Here is a 12502-nt window from a genome sequence, read left to right on the forward strand (position 1 = left end):
ACAAAGCTTCTTTGTATTTAATAGTGGGATGACAATAACATCGAGCTATTGAAATATCCTAGGTCCCATCTATACTATACATTTAAAGCATTATCAAGCCCGTTTAAATAGCCATGGCTTCCCCCAAAGAATGCTGGGAACTGTAGTTTGTTAAAGGGTGCTGAGAGTTGTTAGGAGATCCCTATTTCCCTCACAGACCTACAATTCCAAGAGTGATTTAGCAATCAATACCTCTTCCCGGGGAACTCTGGGAACTGTAGCTCTGTAAGGGGAATTCTGTGCCAGATGAAAATATTTTTTATTTTCTCTGGGTCAGCATGTCCCTTCTACTTTCAAATTGGGGTGCAGTTGTCACCTGGAAAGTGAGCATAGATCTCATGATGTTGATATAATGAGTCTACTGTGTGAAATGGTTTAGGCTGGATTATCATGATCCTCATTAATTTATTAATTGCCTTCTACACAATTGTTGCAAGGTGATGTACAACAAAAACAGCAAAAAAAAGTTAAAACACAAAAAAGCAGCAAATATATTTAAAACAAAACAAAAACAATATAAAATAAACACTCATGGCAGAGACCTATTCATACATCTGGAAAAGCTTGTCAGAACAAAAACGTCTTTAGTTCTGGAAAGTGCAAATAGTTGTGCCTCTCGTATATCGACAGAAATGCTATGCCACAGAGAACAGGGGCAGTCACACTGCAAGCCCTGCTCTGAGTTACCATGGAGAGGGTTTCTGATATCTCTGGAACTTGCAGGAAAAGAAATCACCTCTTGGGTATATAAGATCTGGGATTGACATTAAAAGCTTCATAGATGACTTCTCATTCAAGTAGTTTCTATTCCTGTGAGCAGCTGTAATGTGAGCATAATATGGGGAAAGCTATGCTTGCTGTATTTTTCTGATGGCTGGTCTGTATAACAGGGATGTAGAGCTGGTTGGACCACAATACCCACCATCCCTGACATTGGTCATGTTGGCTGGGCAAGATGGGAGGTGGAGATATTCCACCCCTGTTGCATAATAATTTAGCAGCAAGGACTTCACGATTTGTACCTCACAGGTTTTCTATCCCTGTTGTATAAAAACTTAGTAACAAGGACTTCACAATTTGTATTCATTGGCTAAGAACAAATATACAGCATAAAGAGAGAAGCATAATTAAATATGGAAGCTTTCACATACACGTTTGGAGGGGAAAAAAACTTTTGTTAACTCTGGCCAAATGTTTACTACACCTTGATAAAATTCTTCACCAGCTGAACTATGATGTGACAATAGGACATCCCTGGAGTATTACTCTCCACAGAACACTACAGGCAACAGCTTCACATGGCTGCCTTCAACCAGTCACATGAATACAAATGCAGGATCTGTGCCTGACAGCACACATCTTATTATTTGGAATGAAAACATATACCAGGTTCATTCCAAAGATATATGCATAGAAAAGACACAGGACACAAATAACTGTTATAGCTAAATGGATTCTCCATGATCACTAACAGTATATTCTCTGAGTTCTAAATGCTGGGGACAGATAGCGGGGAAGAGTTGTTGCCTCATAGAAACACAGGAAGCTGCTTTATACCGAGTCTGATAATTGCTCCAACTAGCTCAGTATTGTTGACACTGACTGGCAGTGGCTCTTCAGGGTTTCAGGCAGAAGTGTTTTCTGATGCTCTGCCGTTGAGCTACAACACCACCACCCTGTCGCCATGTCCTCTCTGTGTCCTATGTCTTCCCCAAATGCATCTCTCTAGCTGCAATTGAAAAAAGAACACTGGACTAGATTGACCTTTCTGGTCTATTCCAACAGGCCAGTATTTATATACTAATAACACTGTCTGTGTTAGGTGAACAGATTAACTTTCCACACTGCATTGCCATTATAGTACCCATTTCTGAATATATAACTCTTTGAACATGTAAGAAAAAATGTGTTGATCTGTTCTGAACATTTACATGGGATCTGCATGACAAGATCAAGCAGAAAAAAAAACTTTTTCTGCACACTTTTTTTTACATGGCAGAGCAGATCTGCACTTGTTTTCTACACGACAGGACCCTACATTGGTTTGCATATGCAGAGCCGCTGTTCCTCACATGCAACATTCCTACTGGGTGAGGTAGAGCATTGCTGGATGAGGATGAAAGAATATTCATGTTTGTTTCAACACTTGGGAAGCCAAGTAATTTTACAGTGAATCTGGGTATAGTATTATTTTTAAATTCATTGATGACCCAGGAAAATACCACACACACTTATGCCAATATTTTCTCCTATATAACAAAGCAAGGTGAATTTCTGATTAATATGTCTTTGTCATATATCAATGAAGTTAATCACATTTGCTGGATGCTTTTTAGCTGAGTATTCTCAGAAAACGAGGACTTTAAAAAAAGAATTCAACCAAAAATATGTGCAACAGTCTTTTCCAATGTCACTATGACAATAATGGATTCATGCTGCATCTTACATCCAATATGGCAAATTATTAAGTGCTCCTAACTTGCACAGAAATAAAGGCACCCGACACCAAGCAAGAACAGCTTAATACAGTATTGCTAATACAGTATACTGGAAGCATAATGAATGTGAATTTCAACCACTATACAGAGACTTGTCAGAAGCTGTCATATAGGAAGGTCATAGACACCACTTTTCATTCTTCCAATTTCCCAAAAGGCTTGTCACGGGAGTCATACTTCACTGGTGCACATTCACAAATGAAGTGACTCATGGCTTGCAGATATATTCATCCCGTTTGGTGATAAAGAATTGAAAGAGATTTCTGTACTCCTGCCCTCGCCTGTTTTGATCAGGTCATAAGTTCACATAAGCCATTTTAGGAGATGCAAGGTATGAAATGTTAGCACTCGGAGGAAAACTGGACACTATTGCTTCCATAATCTAATTCTGCAACAATGAACTGAATTTGTAATGTATAAACAGGCAAATCTGATGCCTCAACCAAATCAAAGTGCTCAGCTGATGGAAGAATTTTTGTTTATAATCCCAATTTACATAGCTCCAGCTTCTTTTAACCACCCAACGTTCCACCCCAAAAGAAAGTTGTTTGTAAACAGCCCATTCAACATTGCAGCCTAGTCCAATGGTGGGTGTGTCCATATGCCAAAAGTGTGTGTGTCCAAAATCAAAAGTGTATGGAGCAACAGATGTGACAGAAATCAGACATGCAAGAATCAGAAGTGTCTTGAGCCCTGCCAGGCAGGCTGGACGGGTGGGGGCGAGTCAGAGGAAGAGAATGTAGACTGGGGCAAATCACTTGGGGAGGGATCAAGCAGCAAAATGGACTTAGAGGGTGCCCTGACCCCAGTCTTTGACATCACAGCCCCCGCAACTCCAGCTCCCCCTGCTGGAGCTCAACCTGAGCCGTTAGACACTCCCAGCTGTGCACACCTCCACTTCCCATGCCTGAACTGACAGTTAACAGCCCCCCTCCGTTGGAGGGGGAAGACAAGAGACTGGCTGAGGCTCCACCTTTGCCCTGCACTCGAGGATGCTTGAGGCGGGAAGTTCAACAGATCCAGCTAAGGAGGAGCCTTCATCTGCGTGCGTGTTCCTAACCTACTTAAGCAGGCTCAGCAGGGGAACACAGTCATGAAGTCATGCTTAGCTAGTGCTAGAGAGATGCTGAGTTCCTAGAAAGAGTAGCTAGTTCATGAGGTGCTCTGCACTGCAGTTGTCTGTTACTTTAATAAAAAGAGAAAACGCCACTGTCAAGTCAGAGTCTGAGTCAACTTCGGGCAGGACAAGAGGTTTCTGTACACATACATCTTTCTGTTCTCCATCCAGACAAGCAAGAAGCATTATCACAGTTCAAGAACACATTCCAGCCAAGCAAAAGCACTTGAAGAGAACATAGAGCAAGACCAGTGAGAGGTGAGGCCTGTGGGCAGGGCAGGTCCTATGGAGAGTCCCAAGGACTGGATAGAGAGGCCTGGAGGGCCACATTCAGCCCCCCAGGCTCAAAGCTGCCTACCCCTCCTGTACATATGCCCAGAGATCCAGTGTGGTTTAGTGGTTAAAGTTTTACTTGGTTTACGGAGACCTGCATTCAAACGTCCACTCAGGCACAAATATTACTGGGTGACCTTGGGGCCATCACTTTCCATTTAGTCTATCTCCAATGATGTTAGGATAAATGGGAAAACTCATGCATGCCTCTCTGCTTGAGAAGTAATAATGAATCACCATCATCATGTCTCAGGAAAACATGACCTGTGTATTTGTGCTGCCCAGAGTGAGAGTCTGGGTTGTCATGTTTTTGTATGCTTCAGAGATACCCAATACCACTCAGTATGAGAAACTGAACTGGTATTGAGTATGGCCCAACCTGAGAGATGGGGAGGGAGTGGTTGCATAGTTTTTTTGTATGACACTGTGTTGCCCTAGATGGAAGTGGGTGAATGAGTTGTAAATTATATTTGATGCTGCTATGTATTTTTGTAGGCCAAGCATTTGCTCCTTAATGGTGGCTTCGCGGGAGATAAGTTTTCTGTATGGTTTGTGGGAATGAATCAGAGTGGGATTTAGACATGGAGGACTGTTAACAACATATTTGAGATGGATTATTGCGGTGTGTGTGCAGCTCCTAGTATAGTTGTTTTAATTAATTACTAATGATGCTGTTTTGGAAGTTTGTATTCTTGTATTTGATTTTTAACTCATAATGTTTATGTTTAAGACAATACTTTTATTTTTCTGTTAATTATGCTGTTTTGAATGTGTCTTTCATATTTGGCCTGAATTTGTAATGTTTTCTTTTAATATTTTGTGATGTTTTGCTTAATGTTCTAATCTAGGTCATAAACCACTTTGAGATTTGTCTCCCAAATAATAAAGTGGTATAGAAATGACTTAAACAAATAAATATAAATAAATCAATATTTTAACAGTTAACTGAAAATGTGGCTGACAGCACAATCCTATGAATGTTAACTTTAGAAGTAAGTCCCAGTGTGTTCAGCAGAATTTACTCCCATGTAAGTGTGGATGGTGTTACTTAGTGTCCTAGGTCTTTCTTTCACCTATGCCTCCCTGCTCATTAAAGTCACTTGCTGTATGTCCTTACTCAATATTCCTCATTTTATTTTGCTTAAAAGCAGTCGTGGCTAGTGGCTCCATGCCAGCAGAGCCGTGGAATCCGCTCTGGGTTTTAGTCTGAACTTTCAAGGAGCTAAGCACCTTGGACAGCTCCTTGAAAGTTCGGACTAAAGCCTGCATTCCACTGCCCCACTGACATGGAGCCACCAGCCGCCACTGTTTAAAACATTGTGAGGGTGGAGAGTAGGACCTTCACCATTGCAGAGCCTGCTCCCTGAAGTTCTGTCCTCTGGGAGATCAGATTGGTTCCCCCCTTCCATAGCTTCCCCCATCAAGTGAAACTTTTCTTCTGCCAGTGTATTTTCCAGAGTCTGCTCAATGTGCAGCATTCAGATGTCCGTATTTCCCAGAATGTCTTATAGGAGCAATGTCATGTTACATTGCATCATATCATTCCAGGAAGTGCAGCCAGCGAGAAGCAGCATGAGGCTCTCTCTATAACTTCCCATGGGCCGCACTTCCCAGAATGTTTTGGGAGGCATGTTGCTTTCAAGCATTCTGGGAAGTGCAATCTACAGAAAGCTGCAATAGCTTTTTTTTTAAGTTTAAAAAAATCAAGGAAAAAGTGGGAAACCTCTCTCCCCCAATTTCTTTTAATATTTTGGAGAAATTTCCTCCTCTGCAGGATAGCAGCAGAAAATCGTCCTTTTTATAGGGGGAGATGAATTGCAGCACATAGCCGGGAAATGAAGAGGCAAGTAAGATGAAGTGTGGGTAAATCAAGGGCCACATTTATTGTAAACTGCCCAGAGAGCTTTGGCTATGGGGTGGTATATAAGTACAGTCAATCAATCAATCAATCAATCAATTAATCAATCAATCAATCAATCAATCAATCAATAGGAATAAAACCAATTACTTGCTTGATTGCATAATAAAATGATCTGCAGAGACAAATGTGGAACCTAACTCATACCCAATCGGGTGAGAACACCCTGCCATGGGAAAGGGGGTGGTCCAAGCCCAATCCCCTTCTCCGGGTCCCATCTCTGCAGGGTGGTTAGGGAGGCCTTCCTGCTTCATCCCTCCTCAGGGCCGCACAACTCTGAGTGGGTGTTACAGGTTATCCCCAAAGGTGAGCCTTATTCTGCACAACCTGGAAGATAGGCCTCAGAACCCACTGATCACCTTAAAGGGTGCCTAAGGGTGGTCACCAAACCCTGCCTTGTGAAATTCCACACATATCCACCAAACGTGACCAAATAACTTATTTACTGATTAAACTACGAGGCCAGGCAACAATTCAGCCAAATCAAATTAAGCTAAATAAAGTTGAGGAAATCAGCCAAATTAGAAGAACAGTACAGGGTAGGCAAAAAACTTGCCAGCAAACGAAGGCTGGTGAGCTAAAAATTCCTACCCGGTCCCAAGGCGACCATTTTAAACTTGTACTGCCCTGAAGGGAGGGTGGGCGGCTGTCGCGTAAGGCCGGAAAGACGCCGATGGGAGACGGAGCAGGGCTTAAATAGCCACCCTGCTTCACTCCCTAAGCGACAGGTGCGCGTGGCCACATCACACCTAATGGAAGGGGCTTTTGAAGCCATGCAAGGTCTTCCCCAGCATGGCTGCAAAGGCCCACCATCGCCAGAGCCCTTGTGTCTGATGATGGTAGGAATTCTGGAAAACTGGCAAGATGGTTTTGATTTAATCAGAGCTTGGAAAAGTTACTTTTTTGAACTACAACTCCCATCAGCCCCAGCCAGTGCAATGCTTGCTGGGGCTGATGGGAGTTGTAGTTCAAAAAAAGTAACTTTTCCAAGCTCTGGTTAATCTTATGGTTTTTAGAAGAGACCAACTGCAGGGAAGATCTTTTTTTAAGGTCACACAAACATGTGACACTGAATTTTGTTTATTTTAGTTAAACATAAAGATTGCTCATTTTGGGAAGTGTAGCACAGTTAATTTACAGTTAATTTACTTGTGTGTGTGTTAAAAAGAAATGCTAATTTGCTGACTGGCCTTGTTTGTTTAAAGCTGTGCTTGCAAAATGAGATATTAGATTTAGTTGCAATATGCAGCTGTGTTTGTAGGAAAAGGTATCAGATATGAGTGAAACATCCAAGGTTGAAATGAGAAAAACAAGTGTGAATAACAACTTCCAAATATGGAGTTAGGAAGAAGATGGGCATGGATTAAAAGTGATGTAAGGAAAATGAAAATGATGTAGTTATGATGCTAATGATGCTAATGTAATTAACATATCAAAGTTAATAAGAAGGCTGACTGTGCTCAGCTTAAATCAGAACTGGCTTGGCTGTTTCTCCACGTGCACGTGTTAGTAATAAATATACTCCTTCTCCATCATTGTTTCGTCGTTTTCTGAACTCTATTGGGTGAGTATTGGGAGCGAACTCAAGCCACCAGGATCCCTAAAAGGGACTGGGGCGTTTTGTTTGTAACAACTGGCGACATTCTGCCGGGACTCATTTTCTGGCGTCCCTCTTTTGCCTCGGGCGTGGTCCACAGGAGGTTGGGAAAAGAGCACTCCAGGCCATATTCAGCTTGCCCGAGCCTGTGAGAGCGGACCGGGGTGACGAGGCATTGCCATAATGACTCCCTTTTAAATCGAAACAAGGATTGGAGTGGAGCGGGGGATTGAACGTTCCAACGTCTTTGGTCGACAGTGGTAAGGAGCCCAGTGGGCTTATATGTGAAGAGAGTGGTGTGTGGAAGTGTGTGTATGAGACAAGGTGTATCCCCAGGTGGACTACCTTGAAGCGAGTGTGGACCGTGAGTAGCGCGTTTCCCTACCTCCACGAGGAGATGGGCCGCGAAAACCGGGAAGCGAGTGTCGTATGTCATCTGTCCGTTGTTTTGTCTCAGACACCCCCCAGGTTAGATGGAGAGGCTACCAGAAAATGGGGCAGGGTGCTTCAAAACAGGAGGGGACAGAGGGGACAGGACACAGGAGAGTTAAGAAAGGATCTGGAAAGAGTCAAAAGAAGAAAGGTGATTGGAAAATGACCCCCCTTGAATGTGTTTTGCAAAATTTTCTTAGATTTAAGACAAATGTTATTTCTTCCGGGGGGCCGGTCCCAAACGAAGAACAATTGTCAATGTTTTGTGATGAAGAGTGGGTGGAGCTGGGCATTGATTGGCCGCTGGGTGGGACGTTCAACCTAACTAAGGCTTGGCAGTTGGAAGCCACCCTCTTTAACATGCTGCCAGATGAGACAACTTCGTGGTGGTATGCACGGGGTTGGAGAGCCATCTGCCTAGACCCACCACAAGAATGTGCGCTGACTATGGCGTTGGCTCAATGTAAAATTAATGAGGGGAAGAAATTGAAAACTAAGCCCCCAGTCCTCCAGGCAGAAGAGGAGGAATGTTTAGTTTCACCTACGGCCCCACCCGTGATCCCTTTACCGCCGCCTCAGGGTCCGGTGATTCCCCTACCAGCACCAGCACCACTAGTGCTACCACAGGCGGTCCAACAGCCACCAGCCCAGATTCAGCCACCAGCCCAGACGCCACCACCTCAAATCCAGCCCCCAACGTATCAACAGTCGACTGCCCCGCAGACTCAGTCCACTAGCTTTGGAACTCCGTCTGGAACTGCAGTAACGTCCCAAGATTTAAGTCAATCTTTAGGGCGGCTGAGACAAGAATATGATATTTTGGATCGTTACACCCATTCTGTACTACAAAGCCAGGGCTTGGGAGCTTCGCCCCAAATGATACAGCCACATCTCCAGATGATTGAGGAAGTTAGGAGGGAGAATCAAGGACTGAGCGGACATACCTTGCAGAGTGGGCGGACATATAGTTCCACTCCCATAGGCAATGGCGCAGGTAGAAATAACCCTGAACTGGAAGATGTTTTGGCTGATGGCACCTTTATGGGACCAATGTGACAAATGTTGGATGGCCATGGAGGAGTTGCCTATGTACATGTGCCTTTTACTACTTCTGATTTGTTTAATTGGAAAAATCAAATGCCAGGTTTGAGAGAAGACCAAGATAAGCACTGCCAATTGTGGGAGACTATTTTTGCCAGCCACCATCCCACTTGGGCAGATATACAGACATTAATGAATACTCTCCTCAGTCCGGAGGAGAAGTCACTGGTACTCTCTCAAGCCAATGCTCTCGCATTAGAAGAGCAGAGACAAGGTGGCAATGCGCCCGGTTTAGCCCCAGATCATGTTTTACCAATAGTGGAGCCTGATAGGTGGATGTAAACCCCAGGAGCAGCGGCCCCTGAGATAACCACATATAAACGGCTGATTTTATATGGACTTAGGCATGCCATCCCTAAACCAATGAACATGGCAAAATTATATGAAATTCATCAGGAAAAAGAGGAAACTCCCTCTGCTTTCCTTAACCGCCTTACTACAGCTATGCGGAGATTTACTACCCTTAATCCCGAGGCTGCTGAAAATCAAAGGCTCCTAATTTCCTTGTTTATTGGCCAAAGTTCTACAGACATTTGAAAGAAATTACAGAAGGTGGAAGGAGTGATGGGTATGGGACTTGGACAAATAATAGACATTGCATTCAAGGTCTATGTAAATAGGGATGAAGCAAGTAAGAAGGAAGAGGGAAAGTTGATGAAAAAGCAATACAGTATGATTGAGAAGCAATGTGACATGATTGTGGCAGTGGTTGGAGTAAATCAAAGAGACAGAGGAAGAGAGCCAAGGAGGAGACTGGAAAACGATCAGTGTGCTAAGTGCCTGAAGAAAGGCCATTGTGCAAAGGATTGTAGAAATGAGAGGGTACCTAGGCCCTGCCAAGACGGACGTCGTGATTACAGAGAGGTCCCTGGCTCTCAGGACAACTATAGGGAGCCGAGGACAGTCTCGAGCTCTGACCCGAACCCACCCTATGTTCGGATCGCGGCCGCCAGAGGGCAGGAGGAGGAATCAGAATGAAGGTGGACGGGATATGAGGGCGGCTCGTGGGAAGAACCATATGTGTCCCTGAATAATTCGGCGATCCAAGGACTAGTGGACACAGGAGCGGCCTTCTCTATGATCCCACGAGCAATGTCCCGTCTACCCCTGACCCTCAGTAAAGAAACCAAGGATGTAATGGGAATAGAAGGACAGCGTCATCGAATCCCTTTGTCCCAACCCATACAGGTACACCTTCCAGGAAGAGAAGATAAACAACAATGTTTTACACATCAGTTTCTGGTCTCGGATGGTTGCCCCATTGCAATATTTGGAAGGGATCTTCTAGCAAAGCTCCAGGCCCAAATTACTTTTAGAGGAAATACCTTGGAAGTTATGATACTAAAGCGGCAAGAATGCGCTTTCCAAATGATCTTAAGTTGGGAGCCGGAAGTTAAAGAGAAACAACAGTGGGAACCTCCGGAAGGAATTCACCCTGATGTTTGGGCCAGAAAGAATAATCCTGCTTGCGCGGTCAATGCTGAACCAGTGAAGGTCAGATTGAAGCCTGGGGTAGGCCCGACTCCGCATACTTTGTTGGCCCATGTTCCTGGAAAGACAATTCGGTTTACAGTCATAGATTTAAAAGATGCATTCTTTTCAATACCCCACAACCCAGCGACTGCCTCAGAGACAACGATGTCGCCGCAGCCGGTCCCGGCTTGCTTGGAACACCCGGATGGGGCGGGGATGCTGCTCTCCAAGATCAACTCACTGGCCCACCTGTGCTTGGCGCCCGGCGGGGATCTGCACCCGGTCAAGCCCCTGTCAGGGAAAGAAAAGGAACCTCTGGAGAAGCTGTACCAGGTGGGCCCGCTGCTAGGCAGTGGCGGCTTCGGCTCGGTCTACTTGGGCACCCGGCTGGCAGATGGAGCTCTGGTGGCCATCAAGTATGTGTCCCGGGACCGGGTTTCCGAATGGGGAGAACTGCCTAGTAGGACTAGGGTACCCATGGAGATCTTGCTCCTGAAGAAGGTTGGCTCTGGCTTTCGGGGAGTAATCCGTCTCCTGGACTGGTTTGAGAGGCCGGGCAGTTTTATTTTGGTTTTGGAACGGCCTGATCCTGTGCAAGATCTCTTTGACTTCATCACAGAGAGAGGGGCTTTGCCTGAGGATTTGGCTCGCAGCTTTTTCCGTCAGGTTTTGGAAGCAGTTCGACACTGCCACAGCTGTGGTGTTCTACACCGGGATATCAAGGACGAGAATATCTTGATTGACCTGAGCAGTGGAGAGCTCAAACTTATAGACTTTGGATCTGGAACACTGCTCAAGGACACAGTGTACACTGACTTTGATGGTACTCGTGTATATAGTCCTCCAGAATGGATTCGCTATCACAGGTATCATGGCAGATCTGCTGCTGTCTGGTCTCTTGGAGTATTGCTGTTTGACATGGTCTGTGGTGATATCCCCTTTGAACATGATGAGGAGATCGTAAGGGGCCAAGTCTATTTTTGGCAAAGGATTTCTCCAGAGTGCCAGCATCTCATTAAGTGGTGTTTAGCTCTGAGGCCTTCTGACAGGCCATCCTTTGAAGACCTTCTGAACCATTCTTGGATGCAAGATGTTCTCATGCCTCAGGAAACAGCTGAGATCCACTTACACAGTCTAATTCAAGAGTCTAGCAAATAGCAGTGTCTCATCCTGCTGGGTGCAAAATAATTCATTCAGACATTGGAATGTCCATTGAAACCCTGAGTAGATATGACTGATCAGCCAATAGCAGGGCAACATTTATATGGAGATGGAAGCTCGAAGGTGATAGATGGACAGCGGTATGCAGGATACGCCGTGTGTGAGGACCTGAAGGCTATATAAAGAGTGTTAAGTTGCCGGCTACCTATTCAGCCCAGATGGCGGAATTGGCTGCAGCCATATTCCAAGTACGTATTCCAAACTGCACATGCTTTTGCTATGCTGTGGAAGGAAAGAGGTTTTATTAACAGTGATGGACACAGAATTTATTTATTTATTTATTTTCATTTCTAGACCACCCATAGCTAATAGCTCTCTGGGCGGTGTACAAAACGAGATTAAAATACAATATAGAATAAAATCAGTAACAAAGGAACACATTAAACTAAAAACATAAACATAAAGCATTAAACATTAAAATGCCTGGGAGTATAGCCAGGTCTTAACCTGGCGCCTAAAAGAAAGAACCGTAGGCGCCAGGCATATTTCCTCCGGTAAGCTGTTCCATAATTCGGGGGCCACCACAGAAAAGGCCCTAGATCTAGTAACAGTCCTCCGGGCATCCTGGTGAGTTGGTACCCGGAGGAGGGCCTTAGATACTGAACGAAGTGAACAGGTAGGTTCATAGCGGGAGAGGCGTTCCACAAGGTATTGCGGTCCCACACCGTGTAAGGCTTTATAGGTCAACACCAGCACCTTGAATCTAGCTCGGAAACAAATAGGTAGCCAGTGCAAGCGAGCCAGGACAGGTGTTATATGCGCAGACTGATTGG

At 44.7% G+C, this 12502-nt stretch overlaps 1 protein-coding gene across 1 annotated transcript; it reads left to right on the forward strand.

The window, feature by feature from the left end:
- The first annotated feature begins 10655 nt into the window (after positions 1–10655).
- On the forward strand, positions 10656–11693 carry LOC133374907 (serine/threonine-protein kinase pim-1-like). Its single transcript, XM_061606262.1, has one exon. It carries the CDS (start codon positions 10674–10676, stop codon positions 11664–11666), a length of 993 nt encoding a protein of 330 aa, XP_061462246.1. The 5' UTR covers positions 10656–10673; the 3' UTR covers positions 11667–11693.
- Positions 11694–12502: the final 809 nt, after the last annotated feature.

This window comes from Rhineura floridana, chromosome 1 (genome assembly GCF_030035675.1).
Source record: "Rhineura floridana isolate rRhiFlo1 chromosome 1, rRhiFlo1.hap2, whole genome shotgun sequence".
In the NCBI taxonomy this organism is placed as follows: domain Eukaryota; kingdom Metazoa; phylum Chordata; class Lepidosauria; order Squamata; family Rhineuridae; genus Rhineura; species Rhineura floridana.